At 37.2% G+C, this 27,648-nt stretch overlaps 1 protein-coding gene across 6 annotated transcripts in view; it reads left to right on the top strand.

The window, feature by feature from the left end:
- AP3S1 (adaptor related protein complex 3 subunit sigma 1) overlaps positions 1-27,648 on the top strand; it is a 91,460-nt gene that overhangs the window by 49,785 nt on the left and 14,027 nt on the right. For all 6 annotated transcript variants that reach the window (XM_058440589.1, XM_058440588.1, XM_032156615.2 and 3 more), the window contains exon 4: positions 22,222-22,293. In XM_058440589.1, the coding sequence (XP_058296572.1) occupies positions 22,222-22,293 (72 nt within the window). The remainder of the gene's footprint in view (positions 1-22,221; positions 22,294-27,648) is intronic.

Below are 27,648 nucleotides of genomic sequence, written 5' to 3'. Positions count from 1 at the left end.
TATAGAACTGTGCTTTCTATTTCTCTGTTACCCATGACTGAAGAGAGTGGTAGACATGCACACTATGTTCCAAAACACTGTTTTTATTTACCTGAGCCTAGCCACTAGAATTATAGGAAGAAAAACAGGAGAAAGTATACCATTTCAAATATAGTCTCTTACTGAAGAGAAATACTGCTATTAAGAAAGACCAAAGCAAATGTGTCTTTTCCTAGAGGTAAATCAGAAGTATTTTATGCTTGCGTCCTGAGATTAAGTCATCACCATTGATTATTATTTCGATGCTGTTGTTGATCTTCTTATGAGAAAGTAGTTCTATCTCCAAAGGGGATTAGATAGGGAGTTTTCAAAGAACAAACATGCTATTAATATATCATATCCAAAGTAAATTCTGTCATGTACTCATGGAAAGTGGAAACTATCTTTTGTGTTTTGCAAAATTTTTTATCCATGCTTCGCACGTTGATTATTTGTTTTGATATTAGATAACATACAGAAGAAAGGATTTCAGGAGGACTTTGTCATTTTCCGATTACTAAAGTAGGCTAGAGCTGTTTTTACAATACCCCTGAGTTACCACATGCTGATGTATTGTGTCACAAAAAAGAAGATTTCTGTACTTATAGGTACTATGTCTGTCACTACCAGGAACATGTTGGAAGTTCTGTGGTTGTGATCTTTCCCCTTCAGTTACCACAGTTCATCAAATACTGAAGAGGGACTGTACTGAGCATACATGAGTCAGTCGCTTTAAAAACATCAGTTGAGTAAACAAAGATGGAAGTGCGTAGCTTATTGTTCCTGCTTCTCTTTCATCAAATAGCTATTCAGAGAGAACTGATTTTCTTAATTTGTTCATCCTCTAGTTTTGAGAAAGGCAATTTTAATGTAAAAACTAGAAGTGGAAAATTATAAACCAAGAGAGTTTACATCAAAACCTCTTGGTCTTGCATATTCTTTTAGAGAACAGATCAAGAAAACTCAACATGTAACTATTAAACCTATGCTTATAATTTTGATATTTTAAATATTACAGTGATACCATCCATACAACTGGAAGCATATATTTTAATGCAGAGAGTTAGTGTCTCTAAGGTATGCGTATGTTGTCCCAAATATGATTTTGTGTCTTGTATAAAATCTGGGAGAAGGCATTATTAGTAAATTCGGTAGGGAATTTACACCACTATTCCACCAGTACTGAATTTACATCAGTAGTCCACAGAATTTACGCCAGCTACCCAAACGAATGATCAGTTTTTGTTTTCTTTTGTTTCTTTTTAAAAATTCCTTGTAAGTTTGGAAAAAAGGGGTGGACTTTTTTTTATTGATATATACCATTTTAGTGTGATATTAAGTGCTATGTATGCCATATATGCTAGAGTTAATAGCTAGCTTTTTAAGGAGTCCTTTCTGTTGTAGCAAATTATTATTGGAAGTGTTAAAATATTTACAGGATGAGAATAGAAGTTTATTAAATATTAATGTTGGGTTAAGTTATTTATAAGCAGTCGTATTGTCCTTAATTAGTTTATTATGCGAAGCTGATAATGGAGGCATATAAATTCACTGGATAATTCCAAATTTCTGTTACAGTTTTCTGTACCACATGTAACAGTAATCAGAGCATCTGTCTTATTCAGTTGTAGCTAGATAAAAAAACAACAAAATTGAGAACTAACAGCTAAACTTTTCTTTAGGTTTAGAAAGATACATTCTGACCATGTTGTTAGAATGTATATTTAAACTGGAGCTCCATATATAGTATTTGTTATTATCACAGTACTGTTAAACTACCTTTTGAGGAATTGTTTTTTTCGTGGCTGTGAATGCTAATTTAGTATGATATTGAGCAAGTTATTTATTCTTTATAGACCTTAATTTTTTTTTTAACTGTAAAGTATGCTTATTTCAACATGTTGCCTACAGACGTGAGGTTGTTAGAAAGACCTGTGAATTAAAGCTATCTATTATCTTGTAGTGGTTAAAACCATTTAGCTCTGCCATATACTAGTTATGTAATTTTGGGCAAGTTTTGTAACCTCTTTGACCCTAACTTTCCTCATCCACAAAGCAGGGATAATAATAATAACACCATTTCACAGAGTAGGTGTGAGCATTAAAAAAAGATATTTCATGTGAAACCCATGACTAAATGTTAATCATGTTAACATGTCAGTGGTTTTTAGCTAACATCATTAAAGCATGTATTTGTAAGAAAGGCATATAAAATATTATTTTGTTAGTACACAAACTGAATTAAGTAAGTATGTTTTTTTTAATCTGACTTTCTCATTGTTAGAAGCATTTGTGAATCTTTTTATCCTATATGTTGTTTGATGGCTCAGAATGAATTTTATACGACACATTTATGTGATAAGAAATAGTCTTCATTAGGGAAATTTATAAGCCAAGAATACTTAAGTGAAGAAAGGTCTCTGATCTTCCCAGCATCACCTAGCAAATGATGGTAAGGTAGGTACTGCTGACCAACTGAATATACAGTGGTGTGCGGATGAAGGCCCACCCAATTATCGTTCTCATCTATCATGATGGTAGGCCTGAAAGCACACTTGGTGGTGGGGTGACAGATACACTGTTTAAGCCTTGGGCTATGCAGTTTTGGGTACCACCTGTTTTTTAAAATTGCCTGGGAAAACCAACTGTCCAGCAGTTGGAAATTGTGGGAATTTGCAACTCTCCTGTTGGAGATGAACTAACTCCTGGTCCCAGAGGAAGATGAGTTTCTGGTTCAGTTCCTCCTGCTGGAGCAAGAGGGATCCCTGGCTTAGTGAGCTTATTTTCCAGGCACTCAAGTGAATGCCCAGGATCATTTTAGGAAAATTCTGCCTCCTACATTATACTGTATTACCAGGTTATTTAAAACTTTCTGTTTTCAATAGGATTTGTTTCTCATGTATTTTTGGGCAACCCCCAGTTTTTTAAAAAATAGTTTGGGTCAGATTGTTAGGGTTGTGCAGGATTCCTAAAATTATTTTCCTGTGTTATTTTCATACTTGAGAAGTCTAATTTCCAGCAATTGCAAATACAATAATTCTCAGTTATTTACATTGCTATTTATTTTTGACAAATCCTGGTATCAGATTTGATGATAACTGCTTTTCTAATTTACATGTTTCATTGATGTCTTAGCACTTCTTTTAGGAGGCATCATGGTGTCAAGTTTAGAGTGTCAGGGTGTTAGAGTCAGGTAGTATGGATTTGAATCTTGGCTCTGTCACCTAACAGTTACACAACTTTAGGCAATTGCTTAACCTCATCTGTCGCCAGTTTTCTTTTTTTAAGTGCTGATATTCATACTTATCTCACCAGCATTGTTGTAAGAATTAGAAGTAATTTATATAAACACGACCAGCAAATGGTCTAGAATATAGTAGACACGCTTTTCTTAGTTACTTCACAGTAGTGAAGGAAGTAGTTTAGAACTCAAGTGATTAAAGTCAGAATTTTGGAGCTGGAAGTGACTTAAAATTTATTTTCTTCCCTTCAATGTAGGTTTAAGAGAAAAACTCAGGTTATGTTGGTCTTTTTCTTTGATTTAAGGTAAATTCATCATGTCCTAATGTAGAATGATTGGTTTTCAGGAAGGAATTGGACATGGTGGAGAGACTCCCCAAATTTAACATTAACCACAGTACAGCTATTAACCCAAGAAATTAACATTGATACATTACTATATAATCTGTAGGCCTGTTTACAATTTGCCACTTGTCCCATTAATGTCCTTTTTCTCATTCTGGATGTAATTCACACTTTCCATTTAGCTGTCATGTCTTCTTAATCTCCTTTACTGTGTAACAATTCATTAACTTTGTCTTTCATTCATGTCTTTCATATACTGATCCTTTTGACGAGTACTAGCCAGTTATTTTGCTATTCCCCAATTTGGGTTGTTGGATACTTCTTAATGATTTAGATTGTGCATTTTTGGCAAGAATACCACAGAAATGATGTTATGTCCATAGTGCATCATATCAAGAGGTATATGATGTCCATTTGTTCCACTACTTGTGATATTTGTGATGATCACTTGGTTAAGGTCGAGTCCAACAGGTTTATGCACATAAAGTTTCATTTTCCCATGGTGCTAGTATTTTATGGGGAATATTTGAGACTATATAAATATACTTTTTCTAATCATATATTTGTTAATTCATCTTAATATCTATTGATCATTCTTACCTAAAAGAATTATTAATATTTGTGGTGTTTACCAAATGGTGGGGTTTTTTTCTATCATGCCTTCAATATTTAATAGTTGAAATTCTCCTGTGAGGAAAAGCTTTGTAATATATATATATATATATATATATATTTTTTTTTTTTTTTTTATACTTTAAGTTCTGGGATACATGTGTAGAAGGTGCAGGTTTGTTACATAGGTATACACGTGCCATGGTGGTTTGCTGCACCCATCAACCCGTCATCTACATTAGGTAGATGTAGGATAGCATTATCTTCTAATGCTATCCCTCCCCTAGCCCTCCACCCTCTGACAAGTCCCGGTGTGTGATGTTCCCCTCCCTGTGTCCATGTGTTTTCATTGTGCAGCTCCCACTTATGAATGAGAACATGCAGTGTTTGGTTTTCTGTTCCTGTGTTCGTTTGCTGAGAATGATGGTTTCCAGCTTCATCCATGTCCCTGTAAAGGACATGAACTCATCCTTTTTATGGCTGCATAGTATTCCGTGGTGTATGTGTGCCACATTTTCTTTATCCACTCTATCATTGATGGGCATTTAGGTTGGTTCCAAGTCTTTGCTATTGTGAACAGTCCTGCAGTAAACATATGTGTGCATGTGTCTTTATAGTAGAATGATTTATAATCCTTTAGAATGACTTATACCCAGTAATGGGATTGCTAGGTCAAATGGTATTTCTGGTTCTAGATCCTTGAGGAATCACCACACTGTCTTCCACAGTGGTTGAACTAATTTACACTCCCACCAACAGTGTAAAAGCGTTCCTATTTCTTCACATCCTCGCCAGCATCTGTTGTTTCCTTTTTAATGATCGCCATTCTGACTGGAGTGAGATGGTGTCTCATTGTGGTTTTGATTTGCATTTCTATAATGACCAGTGATAATGAGGTTTTCTTCATATGTGTTGACCACATAAATGTCTTCTTTTGAGAAGTTTCTGTTTATATCCTTTGCCCACTTTTTGTTGGGATTGTTTGCTTTTACCTTGTAAATTTGTTTAAGTTCCTTGTAGATTCTGGATATTAGCCCTTTGTCAGATGGATAGATTGCAGAAGTTTTCTCCCATTCTGTAGGTTCTCTGTTTACTCTGATGATAGTTTCTTTTGCTGTGCAGAAACTCTTTAGTTTAATTAGATCCCATTTGTCAATTTTGGCTTTTGTTGCCATTGCTTTTGGTGTTTTAGTCATGAAGTCTTTGCCCGTGCCTGTGTCCTGAATGGTATTGCCTAGGTTTTCTTCTAGGGTTTTTATGGTTTTGGGTCTTACGTTTAACTCTTTAATCCATCTTGAGTTAATTTTTGTATGAGGCGTAAGGAAGGGGTCCAGTTTCAGTTTTTTGCATAGGGCTAGCCAGTTTTCCCAACACCATTTATTAAACAGGGATCTTTTTGCCATTTCTTGTTTTTGTCAGATTTGCCAAAGATCAGATGGTTGTAGATGTGTGGCATTATTTCTGAGGCCTCTGTCCTGTTCCATTGGTGTGTATGGCACCAGTTTTGGCACCAGTACCATGCTGTTTGGGTTACTCTAGCCTTATAGTATAGTTTGAAGTCAGGTATCATGATGCCTCCAGCTTTATTCTTTTTGTTTAGGATTGTCTTGGCTCTACAGGCTCTTTTTTGGTTCCATCTGAAGTTTAAAGTACTTTTTTCTAATTCTGTGAAGAAAGTCAATGGTAGCTTGATGGGGATAGCATTGAATCTACAAATTACGTTGAACAGTATGGCCATTTTCACGATATTGATTCTTCCTTTCCATGAGCATGGAATGTTTTTCCATTTGTTTGTGTTCTCTCTTATTTCCTTCAGCAGTAGTTTGTAATTCTCCTTGAAGAGGCCCTTCACATCCCTTGTAAGTTGTATTCTTAGGTATTTGATTCTCTTTGTAGCAATTGTGAATGGGAGTTCACTCATGATTTGGCTCTGTTTGTCTGTTATTGGTGTATAGGAATGCTTGTGACTTTTGCACATTGGTTTTGTATCCTGAGACTTTGCTGAAGTTACTTATCAGCTTCAGGAGATTTTGGGCTGAGACTATGGGGTTTTCTAAATATACAATCATGTCATCTGCAAACAGAGACAGTTTGACTTTCTCTCTTCCTATTTGAATACCCTTTATTTCTTTCTCCTGCCTGATTGCCCTGGCCAGAACTTCCAATACTGTGTTGAGTAGGAGTGGTGAGAGAGGGCATCCTTGTCTTGTGCCGGTTTTCAAACGGAATGTTTCCAGCTTTTGCCCATTCAGTATGATATTGGCTGTGGTTTTGTCATAAATAGCTCTTATTATTTTGAGATATGTTCCATCTATACGTAGTTTATTGAGAGTTTTTAGTATGAAGGGGTGTTGAATTTTATCAAAGGCCTTTTCTGCATCTGTTGAAATAATCGTGGTTTTTGTCACTGGTTCTGTTTATGTGATGGATTACGTTTACTGATTTGCGTATGTTAAACCAGCCTTGCATCCCAGGGATGAAGCCGACTTGATTGTGGTGGATAAGCTTTTTGATGTGCTGCTGGATTTGGTTTGCCAGTATTTTATTGAGGATTTTCGCATCAATGTTCATCAGGAATATTGGCCTAAAATTCTCTTTTTTTCTTGTGTGTCTGTCAGGCTCTGGTATCATATCAGGATGATGATGGCCTCAGAAAGTCAGTTAGGGAGGAGTCCCTCTTTTTCCATTGATCGGAATAGTTTCAGAAGGAATGATACCATCTCCTCTTTGTACCTCTGGTAGAATTCGGCTGTCAATCTGTCTGGTCCTGGGCTTTTTTTGGTTGGTAGGCTATTAATTACTGCCTCAATTTCAGAACTTGTTATTGGTCTGGTTCAGAGATTCGACTTCTTCCTGGTTTAAGTCTTGGGAGGGTGTGTGTGTTCAGGAATCTGTCCATTTCTTCTAGATTTTCTAGTTTATTTGCATAGAGGTGTTTATAGTATTATCTGATGGCAGTTTGTATTTCTGTGGGATCAGTAGTGGTATCCCCTTTATAATTTTTTATTGTGTCTATTTGATTACTCTCTTTTCTTCTTTATTAGTCTGGCTAGTGGTCTATCTATTTTGTTAGTCTTTTCAAAAAACCACCTCCTGGAGTCAGTGATTTTTTTGAAGGGTTTTTTGTGTCTCTGTCTCCTTCAGTTCTGCTCTGATCTTAGTTATTTCTTGTCTTCTGCTAGCTTTTGAATTTGTTTGCTGTTGCTTCTCTAGTTCTTTTAATTATGATGTTAGGGAGTCAATTTTAGATCTTTCCCGCTTTCTCCTGTGGGGATTTTAGTGCTATAAATTTCCACTGAAACACTGCTTTAGCTGTCTCCCAGAGATTCTGGTACATTGTATCTTTGTTCTCATTGGTTTCAAAGAACTCATTTATTTCTACCTTAATTTCGTTATTTACCCAGTAGTCACTCTGGAGCAGGTTGTTCAGTTTCCATGTAGTTGTACGGTTTTGAGTGAGTTTCTTAATCCTGAGTTCTAATTTGATAGCATTGTGGTCTGAGAGTCTGTTCATTATGATTTCTGTTCTTTTGTATTTGCTGGGGAGTAATTTACTTCCAATTATGTGGTCAATTTTAGAATAAGTGCGATATGGTGCCGGGAAGAATGTATATTCTGTTGATTTGGGGTGGAGAATTCTGTAGATGTCTATTAGGTCCACTTGGTCCACAGCTGAGTTCAAGTCCTGAATATCCTTGTTAATTTTCTGTCTTGTTAATCTAATATTGACAGTGGGGTGTTAAAGTCTCCCACTATTATTATGTGGGAGTCTAAATCTCTTTATGTTTCTAAGAACTTGCTTTATGAATCTGGGTGCTCCTGTATTGGCTGCATATATATTTAGGAAAGCTAGCTCTTCTTGTTGCGTTGATTTACCATTATGTAATGCCCTTCTTCGTGTTTTTGGATCTTTGTTGGTTTAAAGTCTGTTATATCGGAGACAAGGTTTGCAACCCCTGCTTTTTTTTTTTTTTTTTGCTTTCCATTTTCTTGGTAAATATTCCTCCATCCCATTATTTTGAGCCTGTGTGTGTCTTTGCACGTGAAAGGGTCTTCTGAATACAGCACACTGATGGGTCTTGACCGTTTATCCAGTTTGCCCGTCTGTGTCTTTTAATTAGGGTATTTAGCCTTTTAAGGTTAATATTGTTTTGTGTGAATTTGATCCTGTCATTATGGTGCTAGCTGGTTATTTTGCCCGTTAGTTGACTCAGTTTCTTCATAGTGTCGATGGTCTTTACAATTTAGTATGTTTTTGCAATGGCTGGTACCGGTTTTTGTTTTCCATATTTAGTGCTTCCTTCAGGAGCTCTTGTAAGGCAGGCCTGGTGGTGACAAGATCCCTCAGCATTTGCTTGTCTATAAAGGGTTTTATTTCTCCTTCACTTATGAAGCTTAGCTTGGCTGGATATGAAATGCTGGGTTGAAAATTCTTTAAGAATGTTGAATTTTGGCCTCCACTGTCTTCTGGCTTACAAGCCAGAAGGGTTTCTACAGAGAGATCTGCTCTTAGTCTGATGGGCTTCCCTTTGTGGGTAACCAAGCCTTTCTCTCTGGCTACCCTTAACATTTTTTCCTTCATTTCAACCTTGGTGAATCTGACGATTATGTGTCTTGGGGTTGCTTTTATTGAGGAGTAGCTTTGTGTTCTCTGTATTTCCTGAATTTGAATGTTGGCCTGCCTTGCTAGGTTGGGGAATTTCTCCTGGATAATATCCTGAAGAATGTTTTCTAGCTTGGCTCCATTCTCTCTGTCACTTTCAGGTACACCAATCAAACGTAGATTTGGTCTTTTCACGTAGTGTCATATTTCTTGGAGGCATTGTTTGTTCCTTTTCATTCTTTTTTCTCTAATCTTGTCTTCAAGCTTTATTTCATTAAGTTGAGCTTTGATCTCTGCTTGATTGATTCGGCTATTGATACTTGTGTGTGCTTCATGAAGTTCTCGTGCTGTGTTTTTCAGCTCCATCAGGTCATTTATGTTCCTCTCTAAACTGGTTATTCTAGTTAGCAATTCCTCTAACCTTTTTTCAGCGTTCTTAGCTTCCTTGCATTGGGTTAGAACATGCTCCTTTAGCTCAGAGGAGTTTGTTATTACCCACCATCTGAAGCCTACTTCTGTCAATTCATCAAACTCATTCTCCTTCCAGTTTTGTTCCCTTGCTGTTGAGGAATTGTGGTCCTTTGGAGGAGAAGAGGCATTCTGGTTTTTGGAATTTTCAGACTTTTTGCACTGGTTTTTCCTCATCTTTGTGGATTTATCTACCTTTGGCCTTTGATGTTGGTGACCTTCAGATTGGGTTTTTGTGTGGACATCCTTATTGTCCTTGTTGATGCTATTCCTTTCTGATTGTTAGTTTTCTTTCTAACAGGCCCCTCTGCTGCAGGTCTTCTGGAGCTTGCTAGAGGTCTACTCCAGACCCTGTTTGCCTGGGTATCAGCAGAGGAGGCTGCAGAACAGCAAAGATTGCTGCCTGTTCCTTCCTCTGGAAGGTTCATCCCAGAGGGGCACCCACCAGATGCCAGCCAGAGCTCTCCTGTGTGAGATGTCTGTTGACCTGTGCTGGGAGGTGTCTCCCAGTCAGGAAGCACGGGTTCGGGGACCCACTTGAGGAGGCAGTCTGTCCCTATGAGAGCTCAAGCACTATGCTGGGAGATCCACTGCTCTCTTCAGAGCTGGCAGGCATGAACGTTTAAGTCTGCTGAAGCTGCGCCTACAGCCACCCCTTCTCCCAGGTGCTCTGTCCCAGGGAGATGGGAGTTTTATGTATAAGCCCCTGACTGGGGCTGTTGCCTTTCTTTCAGAGATGCCCTGCTCAGAGAGGAGTAATCTAGAGAGGCAGTGTGGCCACAGTGGCTTTGCCATGTTGTGGTGGGCTCCGCCCAGTTTGAACTTCCAGGTGGCTTTGTTTACACTGTGAGGGGTAAACCGCCTACCCAAGACTCAGTAATGGCAGACGCCTCTGCCCCGACTAAGCTCCAGCATCCCAGGTTGACTTCAGACTGCTGTGCTGGCAGCAAATATTTAAGCCAGTGGACCTTAGCTTGCTGGGCTCCATGGGGGTGGGATCCACTGAGCGAGCTAGACCACTTGGCTCCCTGGCTTCAGCCCCCTTTCCAGGGGAGTGAACGGTTCTGTCTTGCTGGTGTTCCAGGTGCCTCTGAGCTATGACAGAAAACTCCTGCAGCTAGGTCGGTGTCTGCCCAAACGGCCGCCCAGTTTTGTGCTGGAAACCCAGGGACCTGGTGGTGTAGGCACCCGAGGGAATCTCCTGTTCTGCAGGTTGCAAAGACCATAGGAAAAGCGTAGTATCTGGGCCGCGTGGCACCGTCCCTCACAGCACAGTCTCTCACAGCTTCCCTTGGCTACAGGAGGGAGTTCCCCCAACCCCTTACTCTTCCCAGGTGAGATGATGCCCCCACCCTGCTTCTGCTCACCCTTTGTGGGCTACACTCACTGTCTCACCAGTCCCAGTGAGATGAGCCGGGTACCTCGGTTGGAAATGCAGAAATCACCTGCCTTCTGCGTTGACCTCGCTGGGAACTGCAGACCGGATCTGTTCCTATTCGGCCATCTTGCCAGCCACCTCCTTTGTAATATTTTTATTCTTTTTAAGTCACTGCTCAAAATATCAATCATACCATATTCAACTATAGGTAGAAGAATGTATTTTTAGGCCAAATACCATTTTAAAAATCAGCTTTTCCTTGGGGGTTTAAATATAGTTTTGACAATTTATATCAATATGAGCTTTAAAAAATGTTCTCAGGAGTAGTTTTGTACACAGAAAGAAATTATTCAGAGGTTACTTTCAGTTTTAATAATACTTAATTAACCTTACAAATTCATAAACCCGGTTCTTTCTTAGAATTCTAAATTCAACATACAAATCAAACTAAGTCACTTAAATGGAGGGACTGAAACAGAATTAAATTTCCTATAGTACAAGCAGTCCTCGCTTTGCAGATTACCATGGTAACAATTCATGTTTATAGGAACCATGTTTATCACTTTGCATGGTTCAGTGGTTGCTGAGATCTGTTAACGTGGTACTGTATAAAGCAAGGAGTGCCTGTATTTTAAACTGAATTTATATATTTAATATGTTTTATTTTTATGCTCATATTTTGGCAAACTTTCTCAAATTTTTAAATATCTCAAATTAATTTTTAGAAGTTCATATATTATGGTGACTCTTAAGTTATCTTAAATATTCTAATACATTAATCAGTGTAGGCAAATTTTCCTTTACTTTTCAGCTTAAAAAGGCAGGCAGATCACGAGGTCAGGAGTTTGAGACCAGCCTGGCCAAAATGGTGAAAGCCCGTCTCTACTAAAGATACAAAAAATTAGCCGGGCTTGATGGTGCGCACCTGTAATCCCAGCTACTTGGGAGGCTGAGGCAGGAGAATCACTTGAACCCCAGGTGGGGAGGGGAGTGGAAGTTGCCGTGAGCTCCAGCCTGGGCGACAGGGTGACACCTCGTCTCCAACAACAACAACAACAACAAAAATCCCATTCCAATTGGATATTCAGGTTTACATAGATTTATAAAAGCCTAGTCTGTTAAGTATTCTTACAATACCACATCTTTTAAGGCTTAAGTATTTAAATATCAACTATACTGATTCTTTCTAAACTTAACATGAAAATATTGATATTATAGGTTCACATCATAATTTCTGTTACTTTAAATTTTTCTGGGTTAAAAAATCACTTAACTAGTAAGGCAACCATTTTTTTTTCCTAGTTTCTGAGGTTATTATATGTTGAGTTGAGAGGCCCTGGCCTGATCTCAAGATTGATTCTTTGCAACACACTGATAGGAACACTGATACAGACATTCTATCACATAGAAAAATGGTTGATCTCAGAGTTCTTCCTAGGTTGAAATCATAGCCATATGACTTAATATTATGAACTTAACTATTATTACTTCTTTCTACTTCCAGAAGTCTGCACTAACATTATGGCCAACGTAATTTACTACGTTAGTTGTATTTCCATTTCTTCTGCTTTCTTGAGATATTTCAGTGTCTTCCTCCTGGTTCCAAAGACACATTAATGACTTTCCATTTGTATTAGTCAATGTTCCCCAGAGAGACAGAACTGATAGGATATATGTATATATGAAGAGGAGTTAGTTTATTAGGGAGAATTGGCTCACACAATCACAAGGCAAAGTCCTACAATAGGCCGTCTGCAAGCTGGGGAAGAAAGAAGCCAGTAAGTGGCTCAGTCCAATTCCAAAAGCCTCAAAAACAGGGAAGCCAACAGTGCAGCCTTCAGTCTGTGGCCAAAGGCCAGAGAGTCTCCTGGCAAACCACTGGTGAAAATCCAAGAGTCCAAAGGCTGAAGAACCTGGAGTCTGATGTTTTAGGGCAGGAGGAACCAAAGGAAGTAATCAGTTTAGGACACAGATGAAAGCCAGAAGACTCAGCAAGCAAGGTTATTTAACCTTCTTTTGCCTGCTTTGTTCTAGCCACGCTGGCATGGCTAGATGGATGGTGCCCACCCACATAGAGGGCGGGTTTTCCTCTCCCAGTCCACTGACTCAAATGTCAGTCTCCTCTGGCAACACCCTCAAAGACACGCCCAGAAACAATACTTTACCAGCTATCTAGGCATCCTTCACTCAAGTTAACAGCTAATATTAACCATCACTGTGTTGAATACTTTTGTTAATTTATTTTGTTCTCCTTAAATTTTATCATTTGATTTAGGCGGATGAAATACTTTAAAGAATGGTGTGAAAAGCCTGTGTTTGTAGTTAGTTCTTTTTCTGTTTCTTCACTTAAAAGGATGTTATGAATGAGATTTTAACTGTTAACAGTAGATTTTTGTGGGTGCTGTAAGTATGGACAGTTCAAATTTTTGCTTTATACTTTTCTGTGTTTTCCATATTTTCTAAATGATCACTTCTTACTACATTAGAAATAATATATTATTTGTTGTTGATGTGGGTTCTGGAATTAGATTTTTGAGATTTCAATTAGGACTCTACCATTAAGTGTTAGTGGTTAACCTTTTGCTTTAGATTACTCTTCTGCAAATGGTTGATGATAAAAGTAGTTGCCTTATGGGATTACTGTGAAGGCTCAAATAAAATAATATACTTAAAGCCGTCGGAACAGTGGTAATGCCACAATACTATGTAGAGTTGACTCTTGAACAACACAGGTTTGAACTGTGTGGGTCAACTTATACACAGATTTTTTAAGATAAAGATTACACTGAGTGTACCTGCCTCTCGTGCCTCCCATTCCACCTCCTCCACTTCTTCACCTCTGCCACCCCTGAGACAGCAAAACCAACGCCTCATCTTCCTTAGTCTACTCAATGTGAAGACAAAGATAAAGATCTTTATGATGAACCATTTCCACTAAATGAGTAGTAAATATATGTTCTCTTCCTTATGATTTTCTTAATAACATTTTTTCTCCAGCTCGTTTTATTGTAAGATTACAGTATATAATACATATAACAAAAAATGTGTACTAGTCAACTGTTTATGTTATCGGTAAGGCCTCTGGTCATCAGCAGGCCATTAGTAGTTAGGTTTTTAGTGAGTCAGAAGTTGTACGCCGATTTTCAACTGTGTGGAGAGTCAGCATCCCAACCCCACTGTTGTTCAAAGATCAACTGTACCAATTAAATGCTAGCTGTTATTATCATTAACTTTCTATAAATCACAGAGAATCATTAATGTAAACTCTTTCAGAATTATTATGACATGATATAGAAGATAGATGGTCCTTTCTTCAGCTCTTAATTTCTCTATATTGACATTAAGAGTTCATTATGTGTTAAGTGCATGGTACCTAGTAAATGCACAATAAATGACTGTTTTTGCTAACATTGTCATCTCTGGCATGTGAGTGTCCAAGTGAGGTTTAATAGAAATTCATTCCAGAATGCAGTCATATGTTGAGTCAAGTGCTATTTACATATCTTAAACACCATACTTTAAAGATTCTTAATGGTACATGCAGTGGTACATATTGGAGAGTGTACCTAGGCTACATTCATAGTTCTTCAAAAGTAAATGATCTGATTTTAAGTTCAGTTTGTCTTCCCTAGCTCTGTTGGTACATTCAATATTTGTAATGGTATTTTTTAGTTACTGGTTTGAGTTAAACCAAGATGTTTCTCTCTAGAACATCTTGCTGGTGATGAAAAAAAATGTTTTGGCTTCAGCATATTAGTATCCTTAAATTTATGCCTCCTATTTTGACACTAAAGACTTTCCCTATCTTATAACATGTCAGTGTAACCCTTTTTTATTTCATTTGTTATTGTAGATTCAAAACAGCAGGATCTGTTTCTCCTGAATTTTAACAGAAATTTCTAAACCCAGAAACCAATTTTTTTTTGACTTAGAAACTCAAAAGGGGGTCTGCCAAATAAGTGGTATTGTTTAAGGGTAATTTGTGGTATTTTTATTTTATTTTGTGTACATTTTTATTTCTCCGTATGTTTGGTATTATAATACTAGCTAATGTATATTGAGTGTTTTCTTTTGTGAGACATTGTTTTAAGCCTTTTATATTTATTCATTTAATCACTAAAACAACTCTATGATATGGTTACCATTATTATGCCTAGATAAGAAACTGAGGCTTAGTGTTAAATAACTTGCCCTGGATCTCAGAGTTAGAGGCAAAGCTAGAATTTGAGTATACACATGCTAAAGTTTGTGCTCTTGAGTGCTAACTACTAAGCTGTCACATAATAGATACCTGTTACTCTTTGTGGCCTGGATATATAGGTTACTCTTTGTGGCTTGGATGTAAAGATAAAGAAAACACAAGCATGTTTTATAACTAGAATAGCATGGGAAAGGAGGACTCTTTATATTTGGAGGAGGCATTTTTTGGAATCTATTTAATTTTTATATTTATTTTTTGAATACTAGGTAATTAAAATGCAGGACAATTTAAAATATTCTTCTTTTTGTAAATTAGAAGTAATTTTTCTCCCACCAGCTTTTGAATTCCTTGAGGACAGAGTTTAGGTCTTTGGTTTTATATCCCTGGCACCTGAGTAGCTACTCAGTAGTAGTTAGATACCTGTTATATTGAAATTGGCTTTAAACTTTATATCATTTTAAAGTTGAAGCACAAGAGGGTGCTATTTACTATGACACTTCTAGGTCTTAGCTCCTTTTAACTTTCTCCTTGTGAAATAATAATGCAACAGCAATTTTTTTATTGTTGTTATGGTTAGAACCATCAAGACTCTAATTTTTCTCCCTTAATTTCTTCGCTTCAGATTGTCGATTATTTGTTTTTTGTTGGCCTTGTCCATGTAACAGATCATCAGTGTGTAATGGACCTTACGGCTCTAGATTTCTGATTATATTAAATAGTTTTTGCTAAATCAAAAGAAAATTAGAAAGTCTTTTGAAGAAGGTTTTTTGATTTTTTTAAAACTGAACGTAGTATCTGAGTGCTTTAAATTTTAAGAATTTTTTTCATAAATTAAGAACATGCAGTTATAACGACATTTTGCTGCAGGTACTTTTTTTATAGTATTCACATTTTTTTACATGTTATACTGTTCTGGATTAAATGTGGGCAGCACTTTTTTCTTCCTAAGTTAACAAATCACAGTGTCTTGGCAGTTGTGGCATGTAGTTATCTTCCTTTTATATCAGTATTTATCAGCAGAATTATAATTTTCTATTTCTATTTTAATTTTATAATTATCATGTATTTTGAACAGCCAGATAAATAATTCTGGCTGCCATTTATTAAATGGGTCTTGGGAACTATGCTGGGCAGTCTATCTAAATTGTTTAACTCAATTTTTATGATAATCCAGAAAAGTAGGTAGTTTTATCTCTATCTTATAGTTCTGAGATTTAAAGGAGTTAAATGATACTTGAGGCCACAGAGCAGGGATTTGAAGCCATGTATGTCTTCCTGGTTTCAAAGCATGTATCCTCAACACAGTACTGTACTGCCTCTATAGGCAACCCATATTTTTTACCACTCCATAGTTTACCAGAGGCACACTTAATGCTATCACCAACTTTTTTTTCTTTTTTGCCCAATATAATCTGCACATTTAGTAGGTTCTGCTGATCTTTTATAAATACATGTAAGTGAAGGGGAACTATTTAGACAGCATTTTTACCAAGATGGTCTTCTAATGGTTAAAAAAATATGACTGCAACATATAGGTAATCAATGGAACTAGAAAAATTAAGAAAGAAAAAATAAAGTCATACTGGAAATTGTATTCTGATTAGTAAATCTAATGATTTAAAATCAAGTAAGACCACTCCACGTCATACATAGAAATCAATTTCAGATAAATTTGGTCCAAACATGAAGAGTAAAATAATAAAGGTTTTGTTTTCTTCTGAGTGAATCTCTTTCCTGACCTTGCTGTAAGCCAAGATTCCTTAAAGTGGACATAAAACAATGTTAACTATAAAGAAGAAAACTGAAAAATTGGATTTTATTGGAATGGAAAAATTCTGTTCTTCCAAGGACACTATTAGGAGAATGAAAAGGCAAGCCACAGAACTGGCAAAGATATTTGTAATACGTATGACGAAAGACTGTAGCTAGACTATATAAAGAATTCCTATACATCAATAAGAAAATATAGACCCTTGTAATCCCAGCTACTCAGGTGTCTGAGGTGGAAGGATTGCTTGAGCCCAGGAGTTTGAGACCAGCCTGGGCAACATAGTGAAACCATGTCTTAAAAAAAAAAAAAATGATAAAAAGACCAATAGAAAATGAGCAGAAATCTTGAACAGGCATTATGAAAATGGATATCTAAATGGGTAATACAGATGAAATGGTACACAGTCTTGTATCAGAGAAGTACAAATTAATACTATCATATACCACCACACACCCTTGAGTATGGTTAAAGTTGAAAGATGGATAACATAAGGTGGTGACAAGGCTATAGAACTACAGAAACTCTCATATACTGCTATTTAAAGTCTAAGTGTGTATAATTGTTTTGAAAGTCTATTTGGCACTGTATACTAAAGCTTAACCTACATGACTCTTTGACCTAGCAAGTTCTACTCCAAGTATACAATCAGTAGATATGTGTATACATATATATATGTTCACTAAAAGACGTGTAAGAAATGTTCTTAACAGTACTAATTGTAATGGTACCATACTGGAAACAACACAAATTTATGTCACCAGTAGAATGGACACACTGTGATATTCTAATTCAATGGCATACTGCACAACTAAGAATGATTAGCCGTTGTATTATGTAATAACCTAAATAAATCTCACAAAAAAATAACAATGAGTAGAAGAAGCCACTCACAAAAGAGCATATATCCTATGATCTCATTTTAATATGGTTCAGCCATAGATAAAATGTATTCATAGTGTTAGGAAGTAGGATATTGGTTACCTCTGATGGTCGATAAGTGACTGATAGACTCTGTGAAGGCTTCTATAATGCTGGTAACATTAAAACATGATTTGAGTGTTGATTATGCAGAAAATTTATGTTGCATGTTATGATTTTTGTACTTTTCTATGTGTATGTTACACTTAAGTAAATACTTAAGTGGGGGTGGAACTTAAATGGCTTTATTTTCCATAACTTTTAACTATGATTTTCTAAATAAGTATTCAAATGATTTCTAAGTTAAAGACTATTTTCAAAGTAAATATTTTCTTCTTTCTCAATGGAAATGTCGCCAGTAACTTGAGTTGTTTCCAGAGCTCTGGTATCATCCCAGGCTGTCTAGTTTCTTTAAGCAGATGTGCCTATTAATAGGGGTCTAAAGCAAAACAGTAAGGAGAAGAACTTTCCCAGCTATTTCATCAGGGCTGCCCTGTTAACAGTGAAAATTTTCCTCTTTTCACTCCTATTATTAGTCGCTCCAAAAAGTTAATATTTGTTAATTGCTTACTCTGTGTTCAAGCGGCATTACCGCATTCAGTCCTCACAACAGGAGTCTGTTGTATCAAAGAGGAAAAATGTATCTGAATTAGTTAGAAATAGAATGAGTAAAGTCATTTCAGGCACCATGTCACCAGGGCCTTGAGGAGAAATAGATAAAGTTGGAAGTTTGGGTGGATACTAAATGATACTAATGTTTTACCTACCAAGAAATTAAACTAAAATCTCACTTGTGGCTGACCTGTTGTAAAAGGAAAATACAAGATTTTTTTTGCCTCTACTTCCACAGTCACTCAGTACAATACATCTGACACCAGATGTGTGGGAGTTTGTCCCCCACACACCAAGCAGTTCTCCTGCTGGGTGTCCTGTAATTCAGTGCTGACAGTATCTACGTGGGGATAGTATCAGATCCCATGACACAGTCCCACAAGGCTACCCCCACTTCAGATGCCAGTTGCAAGTAGTAGTTTGTGACCTGTACTTTTGATTGAGTGATGGTAAATTGGGATTCTTATGACCCCCCTCCTCAGTTTGATTAATTTCCCAGAGCACTTTACAGAACTCAGGGGAACACATTTACCCACTTATTATAAAGAATATTACAAAGGATACAGATGGGTGGGACCCTCATGGAGAACCTCTACTAGGGCAGTGTGGAAGGGAAATGTGGGGTCAGAGCCCCCACACAGAGTCCGTACTGGGGCACTGCCTCGTGGAGCTATGAGAAGAGGGCCGTCATCCTCCAGACCCCAGAATGATAGATCCACTGACAGCTTGCACTGTATTCCTGGAAAAGCCACAGATGCTCAACACCAGCCTGTGAAAGCAGCCAGGAGGGAGGCGCTGTACTCTGCAAAGCCACAGGGTTGGAGCTGTCCAAGGCTGTGGGAGCCCACCTCTTGCATCAGCGTGACTTGGATGTGAGATATGGAGTCAAAGGAGATCATTTTGGAGCTTTAAGATTTGACTCCCCCACTGGATTTCAGACTTTCATGTGCCCTAATAATTCAACCAAAAAATGGGCAAAAGATTTGAATAGACATTTCTCAAAAGAAGACATACAAATGCCAAACAGGCATATGAAAAGGTGCTCAACATCATTGATCATCAGAGAAATGTAAAGCAAAACTGCAGTGAGATATCATCTCATCCCAGTTAAAATGGCTTATATGCAAAGTCAGGCAATAATAAATGCTGGCAAGGATGCGGAGAAAAGGGAACCCTTGTACACTTGGTGAGAACATAAATTAGCACAACCACGATGGGGAGCAGTTTGGAGGTTCCTCAAAAAACTAGAAATAGAGCTACCATAGGATCCAGCTCACTGCTGGGTATATATTCAAAAGAAAAGAAATCAGTGTATCAAAGAGATACCTGCACTCCCATATTTGTTGCAGCACTGTTTAGAATATCTAAGATTTGGAAGCAACCTAAGTGTTCATCAGCAGGTGAATAATGGATAAAGAAAATGTGGTACATATACACAATGGAGTACTAGTAAAAAGAATGATATTGTCATTTGCAGCAACATGGATGGATAGAACTGGAGATCATTATGTTAAGTGAAAGAAGCCAGACACAGAAAGACAAATATCATATGTTCTCCTTAATTTTAGGATCTAAAAATCAAAACAGTTGAACTCATGGACATAGAGAGTAGAAGGATGGTTACTAGAGACTTGGAAGGGTAGTGGGGGGTTGGAGAAAGGTGGAGATAGTTGTGGAGATGGTTAATGGATACAAAAAATAGAATGAATAAGACCTACTATTTGATAGCTCAATAGGGTGATTATAGTCAATCATTGAATTGTACATTCAAAAATAAGTAAAAATGTATAATTGGATTGTTTGTAACACAAAGGATAAATGCTTGAGGGGATGGATACCCCATTTTCCTTGAAGTGATTATTGTGCATTGCATGCTTGTATCAAAACATCTCATGTACCCCACAGATACATATACCTATTGTATACCCACAGAAATTAAATTATAGCTAGACAAAATTAACTGTATATATTAAGTATAATAATTTTGTTGTCACCTCCTTGTGGTGAGGTCAAGTGTTTTGAGTATCTGCTTAAATTGCTATGTCCTGCTAATAATTTCCCAATGAGCAAAAAGTAATATCTTCTGGTTCTTGTGTATTTTTCATCATGTTTACTCAATATCGTAATCCTTGAATAACACCACGGTAACTCCTATACCAAGTGCCACTAGTGATGGTGGAAGTGCCCCCAAGAAGCAGAGAGTGTCATGATATTACCAGCAAAAGTTGAATCACTTGATATGTACCTTAGATTGAAATCTGCAGCTGTGGTTGCTTTCCACTTCAAGATAAGTGGATCCAACATATAGACCGTTGTACAAGAAAAGGAAATTTTTAGGAAATTTCATGAAGTCGTACCCCAGCAGGCATGAAAACGTTATTTCACCTTTTTTTGTGAAATATGAAATATGTGTTAATGTCATTGGTAAGACTTCCATCAACAGTAAACTATTAGTAGATTTGGGGAAGTCAAAGTTAGGCATGGATTTTCAACTGCCTGGAGGGTTGGAGTCCCTAACCTTACGTTGTTCAAGAATGAACTGTAGTTACATGTCCACTTAGCCATCTAACATTGATGCCGGGAAGGAACCTTGGATTGTGGATATGTAGAAACGTGCCCTACATAGGAGCAACTATAGCAAGAAGCTTCTTGTATACATTTTACCCCTTTCCCCATAGGATCACCTGTGAATAGTGGGATGACTATTCATTTCAATAAACTAGGGATAGTCCTGGTTTATAGCTGTTGTTCCAGGCTGTTATTACATTATAATAATGTTGCATACTATTATATAATTTATTATTAATAGCTGTTCCTTTTTACTTTTAATACTACCCCATTTCAGATGATAAATTATATGGTCCCTTTATCTTAAGTTACCACTGAAAGGGGTGGTGAGAATAGAAATGGGAATAGAATAGTCAGTGACAACTATGCAAGGTGGAATTTAAGAGATTGATTTTTGAAGGTTTGCATCAGGGATCATCAAGATCATCTCAATGATTTACTAGGATGCACTGGACTCAGAAGTTCCTATATTCATGCTATGGTTTATTATAGTGAAAAGGATACAGAGTAAAATCAGCAGAGGCACATGGGATGAAGTCTGGAAGACTCCAGTTGCAAGCTGTCAGGTGTTCCTTTCTCCTGGAGTTACACAGGACATGCTTAATTTCCCCCAAAATATGTGATAATGTGTACAGAGTATTCCCAACCAGGGATGTTTACCCTGGGGGTGAGTCACATAGGTATGTCATGCCTGCATGACTGACCTTGGCTACTTAAGCTTCAGATCCTCGGAGAAAAAGCAGGCATTCACTATAAATCACATTATTAACATGAAGTACCTGCTCAAATTGGTACAGCATGGCCCAAGACCTCCAGCATATGAAAACACTCTAATCAGACAACTTTCTGAAAGGTCAGAGCTTAGTTCTCAGGAGCTGGCCAAGGGCTAGTCCTGAAAACAGTCCATTTATGGGAATGTGCAGAGTTTGAACAACACAAGCCTGCTGAGGTGACTCTTCCACCCGAGGTCATACAAGTTATTCAGTTTAGAGTTTGAACCCAGGTAAGTCTGATTCCAAAGTCTGTGCTTTTTCCATAAGTAGTTTTTAGTGGTCTTTTATGCTGATTTGATAATTAAAAATTACTGGCTACATTAGATACAGTAGGGACTTGGACTGTGCCTCACCTCTCTTGATAGATATTTCCTAATGAGCTTTCTTCCCCCTCACATCAAAATAAGGAGTCTTAGTTGAGTATTTTTAAGTGTTTTTGTAAGAAATGGTGCTAAGACTTTCTAGTTTTAGTCATTTCCAAAAAAAGTTTATTTTGTTTTCTATACTTAACGTATTGAAAAGTAGTTTATCTGTAGTTAAACTTGGTAGGACTCTCTTCTTTTTTTACTTTTTTTGCATTAATACAATTTTTAGTTTGAAAAAGATAAATGTATAATACAAAATTTTAGTTCATAATTAAGAATTGCCTTCCTTATAGATAATAGGTTTGAATAAATTTAAACAGTTCTCAAAACCTTTTTTCTTTTTCCATAGGTATTTGTGGAAACGTTAGACAAATGTTTTGAAAATGTCTGTGAACTGGATTTGATTTTCCATGTAGACAAGGTACTATTTCTATTGTCACATCTAAGCTTTTTAAGAAAAACGTTAACTTATAATTGTCCTAGCAAAAATGGCTTTAATCAATAATTCTATTTTTATTCTTTTGTTATTCAATTCATAAACTGATTTTACTGTGAGCCAGGCTTTGTGCTTGGTGGAGAAGATTCAGATCCTGCCTTAGAGGAGTTCACATCTAAGGGTGGAAACAATGGCATTAACAAATAATAATAGTGTGTATAGCATGTTAATGGGGACACAGCTGAACCACTTACCTCTGCCTAGGAGACTGTGAATGGAGGAAATTACATTTAAACTGGATTTTTAAGGGATTAGTAGGTATTTCATACATAGAAAAGGAGAGGATGGTCCTACTGGCAGAGATATAAAATATAGGCCTTTTTGTGAGGAGGGACTGATACTGATCAACAGGCCTAATTTAAAAGAACCATTAATGCCATGACTTTGAACTTTATTGTGAGGCAATTTAATGTTTTTAAACAAGTTTTTACTGACATTATTATTGCTTTGTTGGTATATTTTTTTGATAGAATGATTTTTTCTTGTGTTATGGAGATTGGATTGATAGGCTGGGAAATTAAACACACGGAAATCAATTAAGAGTTTATTGCAGCAGTCCAGAAAGAAATGACTAAGACACCACGATGAGGTTTGAAAGAAGGAAAAACACTAAGATTAGGTTTGGAAGAAGGTAGAATTGATAGGATTTGATGGCTTATTGAAAGCTGACGGTGAGAGAAAGAATGACAGATTTCTACCAGTATTAGTAGATATTTGTGATATGGAACCCAGGAGGAAGAGATTCCACTTTCACTATGTGCGGATTTTTTTTTGTATTAAGTTTGTATAATCTAAGAGATTCTTTATGAGTGATTCAACTATTGAGTAAAAGTCTGAAAATTTTAGCAAAGAAAATCCAGTGTGATTTTTAAAAATTGGCTTTATTGAGGCATAATTTACAGGTGTTAAAAGTCAACAGTTTTAAGCTTACAAAACTAGGTTTCATCTACTGTGTATAGTATATGTAACCAGCATCACAATCAAAGTACAAGGAATGCATTTCATTATTTGTGAATGTCAAAAAAATACTTTTCTCTTTGGCCAATATTCTAGATCATATCTCTCATTTACCAAGTGGTTTGATTTTATAAATTAATTCATTTTGGACAGAGTACTTAAGCATATTTTTATGAGTCTGTTTTTAGTGTTCTGCTGTTTTTCTCTAATTGCTATGTCTAATGCTTTTTCACACTTACAAAGGCGCTTGTTATTTTTAGTCATTAGGGTTCACAGTATTCAAAATTATGTTTGAAGACCAGGTGCAGGTGCTCATGTCTGTAATCCCAGCACTTTGGGAGGCTGAGGCTGGAGGATTGCTTGAGCCCAGGAGTTTGAGGCCATCCTGGGCAACATGGCAAAACCTGGTCTCTACAAAAAATACAAAAATTGGCCAGGTGTGGTGTTATGCATCTGTAGTCGTAGTTGGTTGGGAGGCTGAGGAGAGGGGATCACCTGAGCCTGGGGAGGCTGAGACCGTAGTGAGCCAATGATTGTGCCACCGAACTTCAGCCTGGGTGACAGAGTGAGACCCTGTATCAAAAAAGAAAAAAATTTATGTTTTGGTACATGATTAAAATTTTTAGAAAGCTGTGTTTTAAAATGACTGCTGAGAGGTCACCATTAGCTTATGTAAATACATTTACCATCTTTTAAGAAAACTGAGGACTCTCTTGTGAAATGTGATGGTAAGAGTAAGGTTCTTATATTTTTTTACTAGAGAAAGAGAATAAAAGTTTTTAAGGAAATTAAGCTGTACTCATCTGCAACTTCCATACATGACACAAAATGTTTTTAAAACTTCTATTTCTCATTAGTATGCATTCATTTTAGAAAAATCAGAAAATACAGATGAGAAAAATAAGTGAAAATCATCCCTATCCTAGAGATTGCCTAGTGTTAACATTTTAGAATATGTATAGTTCTTGATTTTACATCTTTAAAACAAATAATCTTTAAACAAATACATCTTTAAAACAATAAAGATGGGATCATACAATATGTATTTTGTGTTAGCCTGTTCATTTTACACAACACTATATCACTATTTTAGAACCTGCCAAAATTAGCTGTCTCTCTTTTCTCTGGGCTAAGATCTTGTTTTATTTTTTCAAGGCAAGGAGACAAAAGTTTTAGGATACCAAGAGTCAGAGATCAAATAAGTGTTTCCTTTCTATTCTCCAAGACAATGCTAACTTTGCTGTCAGCCCTTTGATGAAAATTATTTTCAACTTAAAAAATATATATATTTTTAAAATTTCAACTTTTAAGCAGCTCCGGACCTTCCAGCAGTAGGGATCTTCTGACTGGCTCAGCTCAGGTTTTTTTTTTTGTTTTTTTTGAGATGGAGTCTCGCTCTGTTGTCCAGGCTGGAGTGTAGTGGTGATCTTGGTGGCTTAATGCAAGCTCCAGCTCCCAGGTTCACTCCATTCTCCTGCCTCTGCCTCCCCAGTAGCTGGGACTACAGGCACCCGCCACCACGCTTGGCTAATTTTTTTGTATTTTTTTAGTAGAGATGTGATTTCATGGTGTTAGCCAGGATGGTCTCGATCTCCTGACCTTGTGATCCGCCTGCCTCAGCCTCCCAGAGTGCTGGGATTACAGGTGTGAGCTACCATGCCCGGCCACAGCTCACATTTTCTTAAAGGCAAGACATAGGGAGGTTTGCACACCACCCTCAGACTGCTTCTGGGTCACAACTGAGTAGATGAAAAGAGAAAGTTGTAGAGAATACCCCTTTTGTTATCAGTCAGGATGAGCTAATTTATGCTGCAGTAGTGAACATGAAAATGTTAGCCCCTTAAAACAAAAAAGGGTTATTTCCCATTCACACAGTGTGTTTATCGTATTCCACATGCTGTCATTTTGGGATCCGTGGTAACAAAGCTGCCACTATCCAGAACATTGTTAGTTTCTATGTCAGAGAGAAAAAAAGTTTTCATTGGGTAAATTTATCTGCTTTTCAGGGTATCACAGATGATAATTGTACCAAATATTTTGCCACTACAAACTTGGATCAGTAACTTTCCAGCCTCCAGTATAACAGTTTCTATGTGGCCAGCTACCCAACTTGTAAACCACTCTCACACATTTTCTTTTATTGTGGTTGTTACCAGTTTCTTTTTATAAATCTTTACGTGCTAGTAACTGTGTCAATCACATAGGCTAGTGTAGTCACCCTGAAGTAGTGGGACAGACCCGCCCCTACTCACAGTTGGTTTGGATGTAGAGACTAACAATGTCACAGGTGCCCCAAGAGGATACGAAAAGGTTTATTACTCACATAATGAGGCTTTCTGGAGAAAGCAGAGAACAACACGGGGCTTAGGTTTTATGGTGGTTTGGTGGTGGGGATGGGGTGTGAGGATTTCTGCATGTGGGCCAGGTCTTAGGTAGTCTGAACTTTCCACTAGTGTAAAGGAAGGAGCATCCAGACCTTCTTAACAGCTTGTCCAGATATGGGGCAGAAGAGAAATGGGGACTAGTAGAACTTGAAGGCTGTGAGCAGACAAACATCAAAAATGGAGTCAGACCCTTTGTCACTTACAGCTAAGGTATGCTGTGGTTATTACCCCTAAAATCCTAAAATGTGAATCATTCAGTTTGTTTCTTACTTACACTATATTGTGGATTTACTGGGAGAGCTGCTGAGTTATCTGCCCATTTCCTGTATAGTGTGGCTCCAATTGGGTGGCCCCGTGTTGTTGCCCTTATTGGAACAAAGCATCAAAATCCAGGGCAAAATGAGAGAGCTAAAGATTCTGTGCAGGGCTTGGTTTGGAGAATGTATGACTTTGATAATGACAGCTATTAATATACTCTGTTCTCCTCTCTGCGTTCCACCGCTTGCCTCCACAAGTGATTAGGGTAGAGATCTGATTGGAGGCCCAGGTGTCTTCCCTACCCTTGAGGCTGACAGAATGAAGACTTAAGAGCAGAGTGGTTTCCTCCAACCTGGTCCCTCTTGAGGATTTGGATAGCCTGGTCTTTAACCACAGGCACAGAATGAGAGACTCCTTTTAGTTTCACCAAATAAAGGAGCTAGCCATTAATAACATCTTGGAAGCCAGCCCTGAGCACAGTAAGCCAATAGAAAAAAAGCACTGCCATCTGAACAAGAGAGATGAACAGATTGAACAATCAGAAATTACACTCCATGGAAAAGAACTACTGGAGAAGATAGAGTAACACTTGAAATTTTATAATTTTAAAATTTATTTATTTTGGTATGGCTGGGGTCTTGCTGTGTTGCCCAGGCTGGTCTTGAACTCCAGGCCTCAAGTGATCCTCCTGCCTTGGCCTCCCAAAGCATTGGGATTATAGGTGTGTGCCACCACCTGGCCTCACTTGAAATTTTAAAATGATTTTAAAAGTACTTAAGATTTGGAAAAGTCTTCTTGGGCTTGAAAAGAGTTTTTCAGACTGAAAACGTTTAAAGAAGGTGGTCACAATTGAGGCTTGAATTAAAGGTAGAAGATCAAGTGTAGGAAATAATCCCAAAGCATAAGACTGAAAGATAGAAAACATGAAGAAGAAGATAAGAGATTTTGAAGGACACGTTTAACATGTATTATACAAGTACTTGGAGGGTCTTATCCAATTGAGAGAAAAAAGAATGAGGAATAATTAAAGTATTTTAGTAGGAAAACAAGGTCTCTCAGTGGTCTAGAAAGACTTGATATTTGTTTTATAAATAATAATAAAGTCATTTAAGAGGGAGAGATATTTATTATTGGGAAGAATAAGCACAGTAGAGTCTCATATTTAAAAGGAAGAGAATAGTGTAATAAAATTAGATCAAACTTACAAATATTGGGAGAAAAGAGAAAGTATAATTAAAGGTAGAAATAATATTCAATACACTAAAAGTGCATTGAATGAAATAATTCACTGAAGGCAAAGATGGGTTTAAATAAAAGGCACAGTTTATATAGGAAAGGCCAGATAAATTCTAGAGTATTTTTCTTTATAGTTACCAATTTTCATAACTGGTTGCTTTTCTAATATCCACCAAAAAAGATCATTTAAGTTTTTTAGTATCCTATGACGTAAAATTTTTAATATATTTGATTTGTTTTAATCAGTTGCAGACATTATTTTCTTTTATGTTCAAGTTGCCCATCTTTGGCCAGTGGGAACCCCTTCAGATTATCTTTGCTAGTTCATTTGACGTGACCCACCCCCTGTCATAGGCTTTGGTAGCTGTCTTGTGTTGTGGTCCAGCTAGATGTTCCCAACTCATTTTATTCATTTCCTGTCCCAGACATGTTGTCAACCGTTCTT

The sequence above is a fragment of the Hylobates moloch genome, unplaced genomic scaffold (genome assembly GCF_009828535.3).
Source record: "Hylobates moloch isolate HMO894 unplaced genomic scaffold, HMol_V3 SCAFFOLD_6, whole genome shotgun sequence".
Classification (NCBI taxonomy): Eukaryota; Metazoa; Chordata; class Mammalia; order Primates; family Hylobatidae; genus Hylobates; species Hylobates moloch.
This window is presented reverse-complemented; position numbering and strand designations above follow the sequence as displayed.